This window comes from Sapajus apella, unplaced genomic scaffold (assembly GCF_009761245.1).
Source record: "Sapajus apella isolate SASKATOON/1434 unplaced genomic scaffold, GSC_monkey_1.0 scaffold71, whole genome shotgun sequence".
Taxonomy (NCBI): domain Eukaryota; kingdom Metazoa; phylum Chordata; class Mammalia; order Primates; family Cebidae; genus Sapajus; species Sapajus apella.
The window spans coordinates 5,366,718-5,388,938 of record NW_022437011.1 but is presented as its reverse complement, the minus strand read 5'-3'; the positions used below and the strand labels follow the sequence as shown (position 1 = coordinate 5,388,938).

The 22,221-nt window shown below is 39.6% G+C and overlaps 1 protein-coding gene across 5 annotated transcripts in view; it reads left to right on the top strand.

Annotated features, from left to right (window-relative positions):
* Positions 1-4,200: 4,200 nt before the first annotated feature.
* TCERG1 (transcription elongation regulator 1) overlaps positions 4,201-22,221 on the top strand; it is a 62,969-nt gene continuing 44,948 nt past the window's right edge. For 3 of the 5 annotated variants that reach the window (XR_004260467.1, XM_032250334.1, XM_032250333.1), the window contains exons 1-5: positions 4,407-4,490; positions 11,773-11,998; positions 13,902-14,054; positions 15,582-16,071; positions 20,254-20,496. Coding sequence is in view for 4 of the 5 variants with exons in the window: in XM_032250334.1 (XP_032106225.1) it covers positions 4,432-4,490; positions 11,773-11,998; positions 13,902-14,054; positions 15,582-16,071; positions 20,254-20,496 (1,171 nt within the window). In the remaining variant the exon portion in view is untranslated. Of the gene's footprint in view, positions 4,491-11,772; positions 11,999-13,901; positions 14,055-15,581; positions 16,072-20,253; positions 20,497-22,221 lie in introns of all 5 variants that reach the window. The other 2 variants (XM_032250332.1, XM_032250335.1) reach the window with 2 other exon arrangements.

The window sequence follows — 22,221 nt, the reverse complement described above, 5'->3', positions numbered from 1 at the left end:
AAACAGTCTTTGTAAAGCATTTATAGTCTAGAGGGAAGAGGAAGAAATGCTACATTAGCCATGCTATCTTTGATTTGAGTGAGACTCAGGATTTAGTGGTCTCCTACTGGCTTTGCTGTTGGACACACACGTTTGCATTCTGGCTTCCCCTCTTTTCAGCTATCTGAATGTCACCTTGCATCAGTCCCATCATCTCTCTGAGCCTCAGTTTTCCGATTTATAAATTGGGGACAATACATCCGCCTTGCAGAGATGTTGAAGGGACTGGAAATAGTGTATGTAATGTACCTCCTATGGATTTAAGATAAGTTCTCAAAAATGGCAGATATATATAAATATATTTAAAGCCTGATTCTGCATTGGAACCAGTTCTCAAGAGTCCATTGTGATGAGTGTCTTCATAGCAGAACCTAAGCCCTGATAAATTTGTCTGAAACCAACATTGTCTCTTCATTTCATCTTGATATGCTAATTTTGGGGGGGGGGTTCCATAATTCAATGGTTACCAGTGGAGCAAGGATGGTATTTGCCAGTCTGTTCTGTATAGTTATGTACATTATCAGTATCCTAAAAGTTATGAAGCTTTGACTACAGGTAAGTCCATTTGGTCTCTTAAAAGATAAACTGAGGCCAGGCACAGTGGGTCAGGCCTGTAATCCCAGCACTCTGGGAGGCCGAGGAGGCAGACCGTGAGGTCAGGAGTTCAAGACCAGCCTGGCCAATATGGTGAAACCCCGTCTCTAGCAAAAATACAAAAATTATCTGGGCTTGGTGGCCTGCGCCTGTAGCCCCAGCTGCTCAGGAGGCTGAGGCAGAAGAATTGCTTGAGCCCAGGAGGTGGAGGTTGCAGGTTGCAGTGAGCTGAGAAGGTGCCACTGCACTCCAGCCTACTCAACAGAGTGAGACTCTATCTCAAAACAAACAAACAAACAAACAAAAAAGGGTGCACTGAATCTCTTCAATTCTTTTTTCATTTTGATTCAATAAAATGGTTCACTCTGGAAAAACTGCGTAGACATAGTTCAGGTCAAATATTTGCAGTATGTTGTATACAACTATTGAGCTCAAAGTACCTGAATTTCAAGGACATATTTATGGGGATATACTATACCAATGAAATAATGAAAAAAAAAATATATATATATATATATGTATATACGTATATATACACACACATAAATGATTATCATATATATGTGATAGATTTACATATGTATACACTTAATCTATTTAAAAGATTATACAATAATATAAATATCTCAAAGTATATTTAGATATAAATAACATAATAAAAACTATCAGATAATAAAATGTTTAGTACCTGCAAGGAGTTCCTTCAGACTGACAGTTTGTTTTCATCTTTTTTTTTTCTTAGACGGAGTCTCGCTCTGTGACCCAGACTGGAGTGAAATGGTATGATCTTGGCTCACTGCAACCTCCACCTCCTGGGTTCAAGGGATTCTCCTGCCTCAGCCTCTCAAGTAGCTGGGACCACGCCAGCATGGTGCTTGCCACCACGCCCAATTAATTTCTGTATTTTCTTTTAGTAGAGACGGGGTTTCATCATGTTGGCCAGAAGGGTCTCAAAATCCTGACCTCAGTTGATCCACCTGCCTTGGCCTCCCAAAGTGCTGGGATTGTAAGCAACCATGCCTGGCCTATTTTTATCTTTTATATATGCTAGTGACTCACTTTCTATGAAGTATCCATTTTGAATTTATTTTTTCAGTAGGAACTAGTTTGTAATGAGCCATCTATACCAGTATTATCTTAAGAATAGTTGGCCAGAACTTGGGGATACATGCTGACATTGAAGAAGGGATCTAACCCCCCACTTTTAATGAAACTGTAGTTTGTTCAAATGTCATATCATTTTTTTCTTTTTTAAGACAGTGTCTCACTCTGTATCCTAGGCTTGAGCTGAGGCTCACGGTAGCCTCACCCTGCCGGGTACCAGCGGTCCTGCCACCTCTGCCTCCCAAGTAGCTGGGACCACAGTCATGCACTACAACGCCTGGTTAATATTTTTAGTTTTTTTGTAGAGATGGGGTGTCACCATTTTGCTCAGGCTGGTTTCAAACTCCTGAACTCAAGCAGTCCTCCCCACTTAGCCTCCCAAAGTATGGGGATCACAGCCTGAGGCACTGCACCCAGCCTCAAATGTCATATCTTTAACAAAATTTTCACCATGTTTTCCTTGTCCAATTACTCATGCTCAGAACTGTGTGAAGCCTTTATCGAGATTTATCATAATTGATTTTGAATATTTAGTATTCTATATTCAGTATAGAGTTCAGTATAGAATGATGTTTTTAAATTAAAATATAATTCACATAAAATACAATTCACCTTTTAAAGTATACAATTTGGCTGTGTGCAGTGGCTCACGCCTGTAATCCCAGCACTTTGGGAGGCCAACGTGGGCAGATCACTTGAGCTCAGAGGTTCGAGACCAGCCTGGCCAACATGGCAAAACCCCATCTCTACCAAATATATAAAAAATTAGCTGGATGTGGTGGCGCAGGCCTGTGGTCCCATCTACTTGGGCGGCTGAAGTGTGAGGCTCGCTTGAGCCTAGGAGGCGGAGGTTGCAGTAAGCTGATATCATGTCACTGCACTCCAGCCTGGGCAACAGAGACTCCTTCTAGTATACAATTCAATAGGTTTTAGTATATTCACAAAGTTGCAGAACGATCAGCACTAATTCCAGAACATTTTTATCATCCAAGAAGAAATTCCATATCCATTAGCCGTCACTTCCAATTCCTCACTCCCCTCTACCTCCTGGAAACCACTGTTCTAGTTTCTGTCTGTATGGATTTGCCTGAAATGCAATGTAATTTCATCATGTTTCATGTAAATGGAATCATACAACAGGTGATCTTTTTGCATCTGGCTTTTTATGTCTGGATAATATTTCATTGTACAGTTATACCATATTTTTTAACCATTCATGAGCTGATGGTCATTGGGTTATTACAATACTTTTTGGCCATTATGAACAATGCTGCTATGAACACTTGTGCACACGATTTTATGTGGATCCAATTATTTAGGCTCATAGTATTTAAGAGTGGTGCTTTGCTACTATGCTGCCTGCAGTTAAGACCAGCCTCTGCTATTTAGTAGCTGTGTGACCTTGGGCAAGTTAACTCCTCTGTGCCTCAAGCGCATCTATAAACAGTAACTATGTTACCCACCTCTTACTGATTTTTGAATCTTGAAAGAGCTCGCATATGGGAAGTACTTAGATCAGCGTTTGCTACATGGTTAGGTCCAAGTAAAATTTATCTATTAGTATTATTTTAATATTTTGAGGACTTTAAGAGAAGGGCTTATTTTCGTTGTGCCTTTGAAACTCCAAGCCTACACTTTTATTTTTTTTATTATTAATTAGAAAAACGAAATAAATATTCAGAATTGTTTGGTATTCCAGGTGTGCTAATTTCAGAAGACAGAGGCTTGCCTTCTCCAACTTATCTTTCTTTCTTTCTTTTTTTTCCTCCGTAGTCTCGCTCTGTCTCCCAGGCTGGAGTGCAGTGGCTTCATCTCTCTTGGCTCACTGCAACCTCCGCCTCCTGAGTTCAAGCAATTCCCTGCCTCAGCCTCCCAAGTAGCTGGGATTACAGGCGTCCACCACCACGCCCGGCTAATTTTTGAATTTTTAGTAGAGACAGAGTTTCATCATCTTGGCCAGGCTGGTCTTGAACTTCTGACCTTGTGATCCACCCACCTCAGCCTCCCAAAGTGCTGGGATTATAGGCGTGAGCCACCACCCCGACCCAATTTACCTTTCTTAATGCAGCAACTTAGAACAGCTATTCGCTTGCAACTATTTAGTATAATTTGGGAGATATTCTTGTAATGAATAATATATTATTTAATAACATGGATATAGAGCTCAGTGGTGACTTAAGACTTCTGTGTAGCTAGGATATAGCTACTGTATAGCTAGGATATAGCGGCTTTCCACAGCAACTGTGCGATTGGGTCAGGGGCGGCCCAGGTCGATTTTGATTGGCTTGTCCAGTGGAAATGCTCTCTGACTGGGCTACTACTGGCCAATATGGCTCCACAATTGGCTGTCCTGGAAGCCGACAGACACGTGGCTACCGCAGGCTGAGATGAACGTGGGAGGACCTAGTTCTGCTTACCGCGAGAGGGCGCCGGCGGTTCCTCAGTACTAAAATCTCATTTCCCATAAAGCCCCCGAGCCACCAATCAACTAGCTGTCTTCATACCGCTTTCAAAGTCGGCGGGCCCCTTGCCCAGTAGCAAAAAGGATACCGCCCCCATCTCGAAGATTGATGGGAAGATTGACCAATCATATCCCACATCCCTGTTCTCTCAGCCGCTCTCGTTGGGGATTGACGATTTTTCTAGCCAATAGGGGACGCCGGGTCGGCGGGTGGATGAACGCGGCCCTCTGTAATGGCGGAGCGTGGTGGGGACGGGGGCGACGGTGAGCGATTCAACCCGGGGGAGCTCAGGTAAGGGACGCTGCCCACCCTCACATCTCGGGTCACGAGGGCCCCAGAGGCTAGGCCTGCTGTGTGGAGATCCGGGGCGGACGGTGGGCAGCGGAGTCGCGGCGGCCCTGGGTCGAGACCGCATGGGGTTTAAGAAGGGGGAAGGGGAAGGTGGCTTGAATGAGAGCCCGGCCGGGGCTGGGCCACGGCCTCCTGGGCGTTCTCGGGCTGCTCCCTAGTGCTTTTTCGGGGCTCCGCTGCCCCTCGCGGCCTGCAGCCTGCCGGCCGGGCCCAGTACTCCCGCCTTTGGGCCCCGCCTCAGCCGCGTGTCGCCTCTGTCTCGGCCGACCTGAGTCCCGTCCTCCGGCGGCGCTCCGCTGCGGGCCTGGTTTTCCTTATCGACTTCCCTGCACTCCGCAGTTACTTTCCCGGGACCCCTCGCTAGTTTTGGCTAATCCTTCTCCACGCCCTCCGCGGCTATTTGGGTTCCCCACGTTTGTCCTTTCATTTCATTCCCTACGTCGCTTGTCTTTCTTAACTGAGGGGGTTTTTCTTCCTTTTTTCATCCCTTTATTCCTTATTCTGTAGTTGTAACAACAACAGTAGCAACCGCTTTTTAGGCACTTACTGTGTGCCAGTAAACCCTTTATTTAGATTTGTCTCATTTAATCCTCACAAACACCCTTTGGAGTAGTTGCTATTTCCATTTTGCAGGCCACAGACCAGAGGGGTCTTCAGTTGTTATTCGCCCATCTTACAGATGAGATAACTGAGCCTCGTGGAGCTTAAGTCAGTAGAATAAGATTGCATAGGTGGATTTGTGGCTCCAGGAAGTGGCTGGAACTCAGGCAGTCAGGTTTCAGAGCCTGCAATCTCGATCGGCATTCTATTCGTCTGCTACTCATGCCATTTCCCTGAACAGTGCAGTGACCTTTTTCCCCCTGGAACCTCAATGCCCATGAATTTGTAATTAAAATTTGGTAAAATAAGAGTGACCTGGAGACATCTGTTGGTCAGTGGTTTTTGTGGAAAAGAGTAGTTATGTTTTATGTGTATTTGGTACTTTGTTTTTTCTGGATGGGAGAAATGGCATTTCAGATGTTCAGTTCCCATTCTGAATTGTGCTATTGTCAACATTTGAAAATGAAAAAGAGCAGTGTAGATTATGAAGACTCTGTTCATACTGTCTAGAGCTTAAGATGAAATTGTGTAAGGAAATGGGTATTGTTATTCAGGGTTTTAGAAGAAGAAAATGCCTTTCAGATTCTGAATGGTCGCACATACAAATCCCTACTTTAGCAGGAATGAAATGTCTTATTTCAGAGACTAATCTGAAATCCTTTAAACTCCATATGTATACAGTATTAATGAGTGATCAAGCTAAATTGTCAGGATCTTTCAATATTAGTGATGCCAAGTTTATTCCTGATTTCGGTCTTAAAGGGAGTTTACTTAGCTAATGTCAGATGAATTTGTTAGGGAACATTATTTCGCATTTTAAAAAGTATCTTTCTAAAGCTTTACAAAAAAGCCTTATTAATAAAGCTGTTTATACTTTGTTAATAGTCTAGACACTGTCGCAAAACTGATTTGAATAGGGCTTCAGTTTGCAAATGAGTTTGCCCTGTAGCAAGTATTTTATACCATAGCCTCTTGGATTGGAAGTTGCTTGCAGAGCATACTGTACAGATCCTTATTTTAACATTTCTCATGAAATTAGGTGTTTATGTGGCCTCTTTGATGGCAGAAGTTGGGGCTTAATCTTTGTCTTATATTTGTATCCTGAATGTACTTTATGGTGTGTCTGTCATAACTGCCTGGCAAATGAGATGTTCAGTAGTTATGTTGCAAATAAACGAAGACAGGAGATTTAGAGATACTTCACTTACTGGGCTGACGTTTGTTAGTGCTGCTCTGTGTGACAGTTACTGACCTAGGTGCTGGCAGTAGCGCCCAGAACCAGACCAGAAAAAGACGTTTGTCCTGAAGGTGCTTCCGGCTTAAGTAAGAGCCATCTAAATTGTAAATGAAATCAACCCCATCAAATGATTAAATATGCCTGTAAGTGTGAAGTGACTTATACAAGGTCACTGGGTAGTTGGCAGGGGCTAGACTAAATCCCATGTCTCCTCACTCACAGTTTATATGATTTGCCCCCCATATATCAGTAGCATTTTTTAGATTTCTTGCCCCTCCAATTATAGTATTGTCTTTACCTTTAAAGAGATTGCATATCTGGAAAGAGTACTTCTATTATATAGAAAAATATGTTGTTTGCATTTTGATGATCTTGTGAAATATTTTTGTTCTTTCTATTCACGCAATTAGGCTTTTGTTTTTCAGAAAGGTTGTAAGTAGTAGGAATGCAAATCACAATAGATGGAAAATTTATAGACATTCCAAATGCCATTAAAGTAACTTCCAGAGTCTTTTGTATAGATCCTTTACCTAGGGCCTTTGTTTACCTATTAATACTTAAGATACTTTTGCAATCTAAATTTCCTCTGTAAAATGAGAATAAGAATATTCTGGTGTTATCAGTGACTAGCTGCCTTAAGAGAATTATTTTTCTGTGGTACCATTTCCTCTGTAAAAATGGTGCCAAACTTACCTTACTGAGCTGTAGTGAGGATTAAGAGTTAATACAGATAATGTCTCTATAACCATGCTGGTATATAGGAACTTTACTGTCATTATTAAAACAATAATGTGTTTTAATGTGTTGCAACAGTATACTAAAGGGAACCGTGTACTAGTGGCTAAAGATAATACAGAAGTAAGTGAGAGATTTCTTCATAGCATTTATCATAATTGAAAACTCAAATTGGGGATAATGAGCCTGAGAGGGCCTGGAGAGGCTAGAAGCGGGAGAGCAGTTTGAAGTGACATTTGAACTTGAGGCTGAATAATGAGAAGGAATAATGTGAAAATCTGGGGAAGAACATGCCAGGCAATGAGAACAGGAGCAGAGGCTTCAAAGTAATAAACTTTGTATTTGTATTTAAAGGAAAAGACTAGAGATTGTGGAAAGGTTAACATGGGCCAGGTAATACAGGACCTGATAATAATTATAGTAATAATAGCTAACATTATTACTAAAATACTTTTTAACACCAGTATTATTACTGTACTAATGTTACAGAAACAGTAATAATAGCTAATAACTTAGATAACACTTACGTGCTAAGCACTATTCCAGGTACTTTATTGGCTCATTTAATCTTCACTGCAGGTTCTGGTGAGGTGGTTGTGATGAAGCAGTATAATATAAAGAGCTCAGCCCATGTTCTGTGCGTAATTAAGAAAATGGCAACTTACAGGCTATTCAAGAAAGAAATTATGTGAATTTTGTCACCATTTTAGTATCTGACTTTTGAAAAACATCACAATTAATAGTGAAATGGCTTTTACAGATAAACACTGCTAGGTTTTGTGGGGGAATGAAAGTAATGATAGTTGAAGTAGTTTACTACGTACCGGGTGCCACCCTAAATGTTTCACCAGGATTATCTTATTGAACAGAGCTATCAGATACCTTTTATTTCTGTTCCTTACTCATTCACATCTGAGGAAACCCAGACTCAGAAATTATGTAACTAGCCTGACAACAAAAGGCAGAGTCCTAATAGGGCTTTTTTATGGTTCTGGGTGTTAAATGCTTAACTTTATGCTGTAACCAGGAAGTATGAAATTGTACAAAAATGAATACTGTAGATTTTTTGAAAAAAGGAGAGGCAGGTGGAAGGAAAATCTAAGAGTAGGGTACATGATTAACTCAAGCCTGAAACAGAGTATCTTTCATTGGTGGTTAACTCTTTTTTTTGCCCCAAAAGGTTGGACATTCCTTCAGTAACAGTGGCCACTGTCTTTTGGGGTTGCATATAATTTGAAAAAGACCTTCTGATTATTTTGATACAATCCATATTCCTCTTTTTTTTTTGAGACAACCTCTTGCTCTGTTGCTCAGGCTGAAACGTAGTTGTACTCTCTCCGCTCAGTGCAGCCTCCATCTCCCAGGTTTCTTCTGTTCTCCTGCCTCAGCCTCCCAAGTAGCTGGGATTACAGACATGCGCCACCACGCCTGGCTAATTTTTGTATATTTAGTAGAGATGGGGTTTCACCATTTGGCCAGGCTGGTTAACTCCTGACCTCAGGTGGTCCGCCCACCTTGGCCTCCCAAAGTGCTAGGATTACAGGCGTGAGCCACTGCGCCAGCCCATATTCCTTTTTAACTCATATTTTCTAACCTTTGGATTGTAGAACCATTTGCAAATTTAATTAAATATACTTGGTTTAGTAGTTCTGGACTTGTTTACAATCCTGGTGTCACAAGGATTACATTTGTATCCCTAGCGCATAGATCTGTAGCAAGGATTACACCAGGACTGTAAACAAGTCCAAATTCATTTTTTTTTTTTTTTTAAATTTTTAAATTTTTTTAAGAGTCTGCTCTGTTGCCCAGGCTGGAGTGCAGTGTTGCAATCTTGGCTCACTGCAACCTCTGCCTCTCAGGGTTCAAGTGATTCTCATGCCTCAACCTCTCAAGTAACTGGGGCTACAGGTGTGCACCACCATGCTTTGCTAATTTTTGTATTTTTAATAGCAACAGGGTTTTGCCATGTTGGCCAGGCTGGTCTTGAACTCATGGCTTCAAGTGATCCACCTGCCTCTGCTTCCCAAAATGCTGAGATTACACGTGTGAGCCACTGCTCCTGGCCTAAATTGGTTCTTTATTAGGATTTTTTTTGGTGTGTGTCAGAATTGAACTATGTAAATTTAGAGAAAGTTCAAAGGGTAATCTATAAGCCGAGGGTTGGATAATGTCAGAAAGTTGAAATGGCCCAATAAGGAGAGACTATAAGAATGATTATCTTCAAATATATGAAGAATATAGTTGTTAATTCCTCTCTTGAGGATAGAAATGCAGATTTTATGTATAATGTAGATGTATAGTAGCTGCTGGGGGTACCATGATAGGTACTCAGTAAATGAGTGAAATTGTAAAAATAATTTTTTTAAGATCCTACATATCCTACTTGGTAGTTTGGATACAGTATCACCTAGGTATTCATTGGTTTATGCAACAAATAGTAATAATATTGAGCCCTACTGTGTATAGATCTATGTGCTAGGGATACAAGAATGAACAGAATTCCTACTTTGAAGGAGCATTTGCCTGTGTTTGAATTTATTTTGTTTATTTATTTATTTTTGAGACAGAGTCTTGCTCTGTTGCCCGGGCTGGAGTGCAGTGAAGCGATCTTGTTTCACTGGAACCCCCACCTCCTGGGCTCAAGCAGTTCTCCCACCTCAGCCTCCCAAGTACCTGAGATTACAGGTGTGTACTACCGTGGCCGGCTAATCTTTTTGTATTTTTCTAGAGATGGGCTTCCACCATGTTGGCCAGGTTGATCGCGAACTTCTGACTTCGAATGATCCGCCTGCCTTGGCCGCTAGAGTGCTGGGATTATAGGCGTGAACCATCGTGGGCAGCCTGAATCCTGGCTTTAATACTGAACCAGTTGTGTGGCCTTGTGCAAGTGACTTCTTTGCTTTAGTTCTCTATCTATAAACTGAGATTAATAATAATATCCATCTATGAGAATTGTTTGAATGATTAAGAGAGTTAATATTTGAAAGGAGCTTAGGGCACCGCCTGGCTCATAGTAAGCGCTTTTAAGAGTTAATAATTCTCTTACAAAAGCAGTTGGGGAAAGAAATAGATAATACTATCTTGTGTGATATTACGTATTTGCTTAAATGTTGTGGAAAAAGTACATTAGGGTGATGAGAATGAGGGGTGGTGGGGCAGTGTGCCCTACAGGAAAAGGCTTTCCCTTTAGATGGAGACTACTAGTGATTGCCTAAGGTATCCCCTCCCTCGTTAAAAACTTTGTATTTGCAAGTAAGTTCAAACTTACAGAATGTGGCAGAAATAAAGCTATGTTAATATTTTACCTCTTCTGCTTTACCATTTTCGTGCATACTCACATCCTCTTTTGTTATTCTGAACTGTGAGGGTGGGATACATAGACCTATGGCTTTTTATTCCTCAATACTTTAGTGTGTATTTTCTAAGAATAGAGATATTATTTTGCTTAACTACAGCCCAATTATCAACTTCAAAGATTTGTAATGATAGAATACTTTAATCTGTTGTGCATATTCCAGTGTCATTAGTTGATCCAGTAATGTCTTGCAAGGGATTTCCTCCTGTTAGTACAGAATCCAATCTAGAGTTAAAATTGTGTTGTTATAGGCCTAGCACAGTGGCTCATGCATGTAATTCCAGCACTTTGGGAGGCTGAGGTGTGCAGATTGCCTGAGGTCAGGAGTTCGAGATCAGCCTTGCCAATGTGGCGAAACACTGTATCTAAAACAAACAAACAAACAAAAACAAACTGTGTTATGTCTCTTTAACCTTCTTTAATCTGGAGGATTTCCACAGCATTTCTTTGTCTTTTATGGATAACATTGACATTTCTGAAGAATACACATCCCCCCCTTTGCTAGAAAGAACATTTCTTCCTTATTCTGTGTGTGTTTGATATTTTCCTCATTATTATATTGAGGTTATACATTCTTGACTGGAGTAGGTGATGTTGTGTCCCTCTCAGTCACACATTATCTGCCTGTCCTTCATAGGTGATAATTAGCTTTGATCACCTGGTCAAGGTATTGCCCAATTTCCGTATTACGTAGTGTTTGTTTCTTTTTCATCCTCCCTTGCAACTTTAAACATCATGTAGGTAGATACTTTAAGACCCCATCCACATAACCTTCTTGCCTAAGTTTGTGCCGAGATTCAGCATCCATTGATCATTCATCCAAACTAGGTCATCCATTGGTGTATTTTTTTTTTTTTTTTGAGATGGAGTCTTGCTCTGTCGCCCAGGCTGGGGTGCAGTGGCACAATCTTGGCTCACTGCAACCTCCATCTCCTGGGTTCCGGTGATTTTCCTGCCTCAACCTCCCGAGTAGCTGGAATTAAGGTGTGTGCCTCCATGCCTGGCTAATTTTAGTATTTTTAATAGAGATAAGGTTTCACCATGTTGGCCAGGCTGGTCTCAAACTCCTGACCTCAGGTGATCGCCCACCTCGGCTTCCCAAAGTGCTGGGATTACTGGCATGAGCTACCACATCCGGCCCATTGATGTAGTTTTTATCGTGATGGTTGCAAAATGATGACTTTCTAAATTCCACTTAGACTTAAGAAACTTTTAAATTTGATGTAATTAGAAATCAGTAGCAACACATTTGTAATTTTAAGAAAGAAAAATTTTTTTACTGCTTTCCCATACAGGATGGCCCAACAGCAGGCCTTGAGGTTCCGAGGTCCAGCTCCCCCACCAAATGCAGTGATGCGAGGCCCACCACCTCTGATGCGGCCTCCTCCACCTTTTGGTATGATGCGAGGCCCTCCTCCACCACCACGGCCCCCCTTTGGACGTCCTCCTTTTGATCCTAATATGCCGCCAATGCCTCCTCCAGGAGGGATACCTCCACCTATGGGCCCTCCACACCTCCAGGTAAAGAATGTAGAGGTTGCCATTTCTTTGTTGGCATCATTATCAATATTATATATGGGTTTTGACTTAAAAGCTTATATTCTTATATAGTTTCAGTTTATAGGAAAATGGGGAACTAAAGAGAAGATCCATATATTGATATGTTGCTTCTAAAGCAGTGGTAGCAGTAATTACTTTGGAAATTCAGAATAGGACTTTAGACAGTGATAGAGAAGTAAGTGTATAAAACCAGGATTCAATAGTTTTTACCTACCTCTCTGAATTGGCTTTGGTAATGTGTCTTCTTTATGGGAAATGAAGTTTGAAATCTTAAGATATTTTTGAGTGGAGAAAATGTATTTTCAATGTGTATGTTGCCAGCAAGTCTAAAAATATGTGTATATATATTCCTGAGTAATTCTTCTCCCCAGAAATGATGCCTAGGATAGAACCTGGAAAGTGACAGCAAACACATTTTGTAAGCACATAGTTGATTTTTTTTTCCTCCCCTGAGAGGGGGGCGGAAATAGGTTTATCTTACGATTTTTGAGAAATATTTATTATGGGATTTCTTTAAATAAAAATACTTGTGGTATTTTAATCTGGAGCATATATCCCTCTCCAGTGTATCTAGACTTTTTGTCTGAAGTGAAGTCATGAAAGTGTCAACTGTCAGATATCTCATTTTGGGATTTTATTCTTTTTATTTGAGTATATATCTATGTTTTCTTAGTTTAGCCTGTATAATTCTGAAACCAAATAAATACAGTGGTATCGTCTGCCTTCCATTAGTTTAGACAATGAAGAAAGAATTATACTAAAAATAGAAAAAGGCAGTGCTGTGCTATTTAAGTGATGTTAACTCAGTTTAGACAGGGTTGTGGTTATGGAACAGACAGGTTTTAATACTTTGTTCAAGAATTTTATGGCTTTCCTAATAATGAATAGCCTCTCCTTTAAACACACTGTTAAATGGTTTTATACTTGATTCAAGGTTAGAATAAGAAGTAGCTTTTTAATTTACTCATTCTGGTATAACCTGTAATGTTTGAATTTGTTCTGATTTGTGCCTTGAAGAGTTAAACATACTTGTGGAATATTATAAAATGTAATGGACTAATGTAACCCTCTCATTGAAATATGTTAAATGTTGTGCTACTCTCTTATGTCGTCATGCTTTTCTTGGTCTTAGATAATTGTGTGGCTTTATATTAAATCCAAGTGATTTCCAGCTGAGGGCTCGTGAAACACATTTAGAATAGATATTTTATATAACATGGATCTAGTGTGCTGACGCTTGAAAGGTACTCAACTGAATCCAATACATATTAGAGTATGGGAAAGAAATTTTTAGGAAAATAAAGTACAGCTTCACATTGCTAGCATAGTTTCAGTTCCATTATCCAGATTAAGGTGCTTTAGATAATTGAATTTTAATGTTACCTATAGATTATAGAGGAAATCTTTTAAATCCCTGCTCAAAATGTTTTTATTATGTCATAATGTCAAATTTTTAATTTTGAAACTCATTTTTATGCACAGTGAAAACTTTTCCTTGAAGGATTCTTCAAGAAGCTGTGGAGACATTGATGTGCCTGCTGTTAAAACAGGATATAAAAATCAATTAAAAAAAAAAAGTAATCCAGCATTCTGTGTGTGAAAAGCAGATCATATAGAAAGGAGAAAGCAAAATTCACTGACAGTGTTATAACCCAGAGTTGACCACTGTTAGGAGTTTGATGTGTTTCTTTCTAGTTTACTTAGTAATTTTTGTTGGCGGTATTTTGATTCTATGACAGGTGAATATATTTGAACAGACCATAAAACTAGTTTTTCTTACAGTGTTTTACTTTTGAGTAGAATTCAGTGATGCTTTGGAGGAAGAGTAATTGAAGTGACCATTACTGTTCTTGTGAATTAACAGAGACCACCTTTCATGCCTCCACCCATGAGTTCCATGCCTCCTCCTCCGGGTATGATGTTTCCACCAGGAATGCCTCCTGTGACTGCTCCTGGTACTCCAGCACTACCTCCTGCGGAGGAGATATGGGTTGAAAATAAAACTCCAGATGGGAAGGTAAATTATACGATATTTTTAAGCTGTCATCTTGTTGACAAGAGTAAAAGTTAAAGAGTTCTGGCAGATTGAGATCAGTGATATTATTTTCAATGAAGAATGAGCCTTGGGTAAGCAGGGAATGGGGTAAGACTCTAGGAGAAGCTGACTGGATTAAACTTTTTTCGTGCAGCAGATACAGGGGTGCCTGGACTGCTAACACACATTTACCTATGATTCTGGAAGCTTCTGGTCACACTGGTACCATCTGCCTAGCACATACCAAATTCCAGGCTCCTAGAAGGAAAGCAGGTGTTCAGCATAAACTTCATTGTTTGCATAACTGGTTTAGGCACACTGAGCCATTCTTATCAGCAAGGGAATGGCAACAACCTTCCGGAAATCCAAGTTCTGAGACTCCTGATAAGGGCCAGCAGGGCTTTCTACAGATAGCTGTCTCAGGTCTGTTATGTTAAATTTCTGCATATGTAACATTGGTTTTCTTTTGTGTGTGTTAAAAATACAATGTGCTCATTATAGAAAATTGGTCTGTGGGGTGGAATTACTTATTTTTTGTTGTGGTTTTTTTTTTTTTTTTTTTGAGACTAAGTTTCACTTTGTTGCCCAGGCTAGTGTGCAGTAGCGCAATCCACTGCCTGGGTTCAAGTGATTCTCCTGTCTCAGCCTCCCAAGTAGCTGGGCATACAGGCACCTGCCATTATGCCTGGCTAATTTTTGTATTTTGAGTAGAGATAGGGTTTCACCCACCTCGGCCTTCCAGAGTGCTGGGATTACAGGCATGAGCCACCATGCCCAACCGTAAGTTATTTTAATTTTTTAAATTTAATTAAAAAAATTTTTTTTTTGAGACAGTCTTGTGCTGTCGCCCAGGCTGGAGTGCAGTGGTATGATCTCGGCTCACTGCAGCCTCTGCCTCTTGGGCTCAAACAATTCTTCTGCCTCAGCTTCCCATGTAGTTGGGATTGCAGGTACCCGCCATCACGCCCTGCTAGTTTTTGTATTTTTTAGTTGAGACAGGGTTTCACCATGTTGGCCAGGTTGGTCTCGAACTCTTAACCTCAGGTGATCTGCTCGCTTCACCTTCCCAAAGTGCTGGGATTATAGGTGTGAGCGACCGCACCTAACTATTTTTTATTTTTGAGATGGAGTCTCCCTCTGTCGTCCAAACTGGAGTGCAGTGGCGTGATCTCTGCTCACGGCAACCTCCACTGCCAGGGTTCAAGCGATTCTTTTGCCTCAGCCTCCCAAATAGCTGGGATTACAGGTACCTGCCACTACACCCAGCTAATTTTTCTGTATTTTTAGTAGAGATGGGGTTTCATCATGTTGGCCAGACTGGTCTCAAACTCCTGGCCTCAAGTGATCCACCTGCCTCTTCTTCCCAAAGTGCTAGGATTACAGGCATGAGCCAGCACTCCTTGCCCTAAGTTATTTTTAATAGCTTTAAAGAGAAAATATGCTTTCATTATTGCTTTTAATAATAATTGGCAGATTTTATGATACCACTGATTTTTGCTTCCTCTGCAGGTTTATTATTACAATGCTCGGACACGTGAATCTGCATGGACCAAGCCAGATGGAGTTAAGGTTATTCAGCAATCAGAACTGACACCTATGCTTGCAGCCCAGGCACAGGTTCAGGCTCAAGCCCAGGCCCAGGCTCAGGCCCAAGCCCAGGCCCAGGCTCAGGCCCAGGCTCAGGCTCAGGCCCAGGCACAAGCTCAGGCCCAGGCTCAGGCTCAGGCTCAGGCCCAGGCTCAGGCCCAAGCCCAGGCCCAGGCCCAGGCCCAGGCTCAGGCCCAGGCCCAGGCTCAGGCTCAGGCTCAGGCACAAGCACAGGCCCAGGCCCAGGCCCAGGCCCAGGTCCAGGCGCAAGTGCAAGCACAAGCAGTTGGAGCTTCCACCCCTACGACCAGTAGCCCAGCACCTGCAATATCCACTTCAACATCATCATCCACCCCTTCCTCTACCACTTCTACCACAACAACTGTTACTTCAGTTGCACAGACAGTATCAAGTGAGTACCATCCTGCATGTGTTTTCATATAGGGACTAGAGACATGAATAAGTAGGGGACTGCATTTCATATTGATCCCAGTGTTTCTGCTATTATCCTTTAATGCCAGAATTACTTGAAATACATTTTTGACATGAAAACTTTTGGGTTAGAGAAAAACAGGAATTTATATTAATAGGAGAAATTATTTGCCCAGTTGTAGTTCATGAAGCTAAGTTGGGAAAGTGCAGTTTGCTATTCTGCTTGGCCAACAGTAATGCCAGGCATTGTGGGTTTGCAAAATAAGTGTGAATCTTGGTCCCTACCTTACAGAGTTTCCAGTGTTCCTAATCGAGAGGCAAGAATAACACATGTGAAACAGTTAGAAAATGGTGTGCAAAACTATACAGTGAAAAAGGTGTAAGAATTTGAGAAGTGGAGAAATGAGTGGGTGGAGTATATGGGTATTTATCATGAAGGAAACGGAGTAGGGTTCAAGTAGGTTCACAGGTAAGGAAAGGATTTTCAGACAGGAAAAGCAACATGACTAAAGGTCAGGAAAAATGATAAATGTAGTTTATGGGGTTTTACGAAACTTCTGAGGTAAGAGGGTTTTATTTTGCAGGGTCTTAAGAACTAGGCAAATAGGTGAGACCTACTGGGGGCCTGTATAAATGCAGTATTTTGGAAGGGTTTTTTTCTTTTGGTGTTGGTTTTTTGGGTGGTGATGAAATCGGGGGGTTTATTAGGAACTTCTCAGTAATCTCTTTTGGAGCTGGGGTAGTTTCTAGAATGGGATGTGGTGGGTAGGTGAATCGTTGAGCTGCCATAGAAGGGAGCAGTCAGAAAGGCAGGAGAATTTCCAGATATAAACTCATAGAGGCCCAAAAAGGAGAACTTTTCTGAAAAGGAGAATTGATTAATAGATTTCAGGGATGAAGAGAGGGCCACAACTATTAATTTGCTTTAAAGATTGTCATTAATATGGCAGTATTGCTTCTTTTTTTTTTTTTCTTTTTTTGTGTTAATATATGGATGTTGCTCCTTTTACTCTGCATGTTGAGACTAAGCCCAAAAGTACTTAAATAATGATTTTTTCGATTTGATTATTTGTTATGGCACTGGTCTGAAGATACAGCTATCCTAACAATATGATTATAATTTATGTTGCTTTACTACCAGGATAATAGATAAGAATAAAGAAAAAAAATTTTTTTTTTTTGTGGTTACTTCAGGGACTGGGAATTATTAGTGTGTAAGAAATGGTATAAGAGAGAAATTAATTCACATGGGCTTCAAATTTGAATTTATTTTATTGATAAAAAAACAACTGAAGAAGTAGAGTAAGGTACATATATGGGGATAGTCTTTAGTGATCCTTTTAATGGTTTTTAGATATTTTGGAGTGGGAAATGTACTGAACAGGAAAACGTAAATAGTGTCTTACAAGTCTGTTTTCTTTTGTAGCTAAGGTGAATTTTGATATAAAAATTTGACACCTGTACTAGCTAGCTTGTTAAGGGTCTTTAACTTTTTATAGGCTTAGTGCTTCCCAAATGTCTATGGCAAGGCAGGAGACTGCCAGTTTTTATGGGGGAACTGTGGCAGTAATGGGAAAAGGGTATTTATAAAAGCAGTGTAGCTTGTGGAGGCTCTGTGTTGCTTAATTGGATTTTCTTTCCTGCATTCTTAGGAGAAATAGTAGTGGTTCATTTTGTTTCAAGAAAGGTAATTAGCTAGATAATTTAACCATCCTAGATATAGTCCATTTCTGTTTTCAGAGTGGTGTGTCAGTAAGCTCACAGCTGTCTTATGTCCTGTTTTGTCAGTTTTGCTCTGTTCTTCAGTATTTGGGAGGCCTTTATTCCCAGAACTATAAAATAGAAAAATCATATCCTTTTTACTGTTTTTAAACATCAATTTTGATGTTGTCTACGTATTCCAGTGTCTGTTTTTATATTACTTCAGTATCATTAAGTGTTGTGATACTGCAGTCTTAATATTTCTCCACCTATTATATATAGTCCCTTGTCTTTTTTAGTTAAGATCTGAACCCGGGTTAGTATAGTTTGAGGCCTAGTGCTTCACTAGTTACTTTAGCAAATGAAGTTAGTAGGAGTTTACCCATTAAAGTCTTAGATACCATTCTTCCAGTTTCCCATTTAATTACTTTATTGCTTTTGTCCTTTTCCTCTCATGACTCATGGCTACTAACCAAATTCAGAAAATGCTGTGCTGGAAAGTAAGAGGAATGAGTTGAGTAAATATTTTTTGTCATTTCCACTGGTGTTCTTTTCCACTTGAAATCTGATGCCCTTATTTATTTTCTTGGCTATAGCACTTTGGGTCATAATTTTAGCAATTATCTGAATATTATTATTATATTTAAATTTTAATTTTCTGAACTGCAGTATAGATCTACGGGGTAAGTGGGACTAAAAATTAAGAATTTCTTTTAATCCCAGTTGAGCATAAACTCATATTGTGCAAGTTTGTGAAAAATGAAGACATCCTACTTCTCAGGGAAGTTGGGAACAATAACTAGATATATTTTCAGCCATTATAGTAGATTACAAATGCTAAATGGTATATGTATGGGACTGGGCAAATGTTGCATGTACTTTGTATTTTTCACACTGTTATAAAATTATATTAATATGATACTGTACCCTAAGGCTAGGTCTATGCTAGACCAACAATTCATTCCTGGGCCCCTGAAGATACTTGTTTGGCCCTGCTGTCTATTTAGCCAAGGTGAGTCCGTCATTAACAAGTATGAAATTGCTCACATCTTCCCAGCCTAAGTGAGTTTTTCATTATTAGAAGCTAGAAAAAGATACTGAGAGATTTTGTTGTCAGTTGGATTATTGGGTGGTTTTTATTAAACAGTGTGCTTTTGTTTAGAATAAAATTGGCATAAAGATTGGGAAAGCACTGTTTTCATTTTATTTCATTTGACAGATTCATTCTTAGTCCAATACAGGTAGACATTTTTTTCTTTACATCAAAACAAGATGAAGTATTTGTTACCAGTGAAATACCAAAATGAATTTTATTTTGGAACTAGGTGTGTTATGAATAAATAACAAAATTATTTTGTAATATGTGAGAATTGAAACTTTTTAAAAAGTGTGAAATAAGGATTTTATTTGGGGATGGAATGTTTTATTTTTGATATTTAAAAATAATGTGTTAGCAGAACCCAAATGATCCTGAATTTCACATTTTCCTGGTCTCTCACAATGGAAACCTTAGTTTAAAAAACTTTCATTTTTAAAAAATAATGAGAGAAACCTGAGTTGTTTTTGACTCCGTTCATTCATATCCAGTAAGTCGTTAGTTAATTGCTTATCTTTTTCACTCTGTTCTTCGTTTTCTTCCTATGCATCTATGAGGTTAATTCCTCAAACGAACACGGTTTACTACTCTTGCATACAGGAACCTTGAGTTTGCCGTATACCCCTTTTACTTTCATGAAGTCACACAAATGTGAATGAATGCATTCTTTTAAAAAATTTAAACTCTAACGACACGTATATATGAATAGTAAAATGCGAAATAGGCGTACACAGAGGGTAACTAGTGTTAATGTATTTATGCTTGTATTCTAGATCATTTTCTCTACATTTACATAAGGTCTGCCCTTTTCCTACCCAGTTAAGTGCATATTCCTTAGCCTTTTGTTCAAGGCTTTCCAATTTTTGCTTCTGGCCTACCTTTCCAGCCACACAACCCCCTGGTTGTTGGTAGGCCTAGTGTTTCATTAACTGCTTGTCTTCAATTTTCTGAACAATTCCATTTTGTTCTTTACTCCTTGCCTTTATTCATGCTTTTCTCACTAGCTTCACTAGCTTAGTTTTTTCTTCTATCCCCCTCCTGCTATTTTCCTTGTTGAAATCTTAATCTTTCAAAGCTCGGCATCCCAATGTAAAATTTTCTATACCATCTCACGATTACAAATGTTCTTTGGATCTTGATTTATACCCCTGAAACCTATGTTTATCCCATTTTACTTTGTATTTATTTTTTATGTTTCATTTAACTATTTTCAAACTTCTTGAAGATGAGACGTTTTGACAAATTTCTTGCAGTGCGTAGAATGGTCCCTTACATATTTAAATTACTGAATGCATGAATGATGAATGAATACAGTAAAATGATTTATGAAGGAGTGATACATGTTTTTGTTTTATCTTTTACTAGCACCCACAACACAAGATCAGACCCCAAGTTCTGCTGTTTCAGTTGCCACGCCTACAGTTAGTGTTTCAACTCCTGCTCCTACAGCCACACCTGTGCAAACTGTTCCCCAGCCGCACCCTCAGACGTTACCTCCTGCTGTTCCGCATTCAGTACCTCAGCCAACAACAGCAATACCTGCTTTTCCACCAGTAATGGTACCTCCGTTTCGTGTTCCCCTTCCTGGCATGCCAATTCCACTTCCAGGTAAACCAACAGATTATAATGGTCTTTCCAGCTATGTTTTCATATTGTCAGTTAGTTTGTTCTCATGTGTCTGTTGCGTTTGAAATTTGCCTTGAATCTCACCTGTTTGAAAAACGTTTTTGAAAGATTCATGGCTAACTGCAATATTTTCTCTTAAGTTTTGGTAAATGTCCTTTTTTTGTTGTTGTTTACATGTCCTAAAATTAGAGCCACATTTAAAGCTACATTTATTTTGGATGATGGCCTCAGTGAGTTAAAAATGATCATCTTTTCATGTAAATAATGTTCTAAATGCAATATTTTTGAAGGATTGAGTCTATGAAGTTGAGAAATTACGTCATAATAGCTAACAGAAGTTGGATGATTTATATACAGTGCACTGTTGTAAACACTTTACATGCATTAACTCCTTTAATTTTCACAACCATCTTATGAGATAGGTACACAGACAGGTTAAATAACTTGCCTAACGTCACATAGCTAATAAGTGATGATGTTGACATTTGAGCCTGTGCCCTCCACATCCAAATAGTAAGCTCTTCTAACTATGTTAATACTGGAAAGAAAATGTGAGTGACTTAACTATAAAACAATTCATGTAAAACAGAAGCTAGAAAATTTCTTTGTGACAATTATGAAGTAAAGCATAATGTATATCATTTAAAAGTTTAAGTTGTTTTGGTGAATTAATGTGTTTTATTATCTTAAGAGAAATCGTTAAAACTAGAGAAAGAATTAAAAGTTTGTGGAGTGGAATTCTTGCCCTAGGTTTTAAACAGTGATAGTGCTGAGCATTCCAAATTTGAATGCATTAGTTTTTGTCAAGCACATTTAATCCCTGATCCATGGTTCATCCTCCTTGTGTTACAGTTGACAATATTGATACCTTAGAGAAGTCAGGTTCACAGGGTTAATTTGTAGCAAAAATGAATAGAACCTAACCTTCTTGTCTCTCAAGTTCACATTCCACCCACTTATTGCTACTTTTTTATGCTAGTTTCTGTGTAAGAATACAGTTGTGATGCAGCTGTTTCTTAGATTAGCACACATCTTAATTATCACTATTACATGAGTTGTCTTTTTATTTGTGACCACTCTGAAAAGGACACACTCAGATATACCTTGTCAAGAAAGAAAGAAAAAATTTCTGGTATTTTTTTGATTTGGAAAACCTATTATACATTGTCGAGGTAGTGTTAGATAATTAAATGCCCAACATGTGATGTTTAAGAAATTCAAATCGGCCGGGCGCGGTGGCTCAAGCCTGTAATCCCAGCACTTTGGGAGGCCGAGGTGGGTGGATCACGAGGTCAAGAGATCGAGACCATCCTGGTCAACATGGTGAAACCCCATCTCTACTAAAAAAATACAAAAAATTAGCTGGGCATGGTGGTGCGTGCCTGTAATCCCAGCTACTCAGGAGGCTGAGGCAGGAGAATTGCCTGAACCCAGTAGGCGGAGGTTGCGGTGAGCCGAGATCGCGCCACTGCACTCCAGCCTGGGTAACGAGTGAAACTCCGTCTCAAAAAAAAAAAAAGAAATTCAAATCATTTAAAAATAAGAAAACAAAAAATGTTTTCTCTGCTATTTGGGATTATCTGTTTTCTAGATTAAATTTAAGACAAGCAGCTGGATACTTTTCTTGGTATGTAATTTTTCTGAGAAAACTAAGTGATAGTTGGAGAATAGCTTGGTATTTGTCACAACCTCTTGTAATTTTGGTCT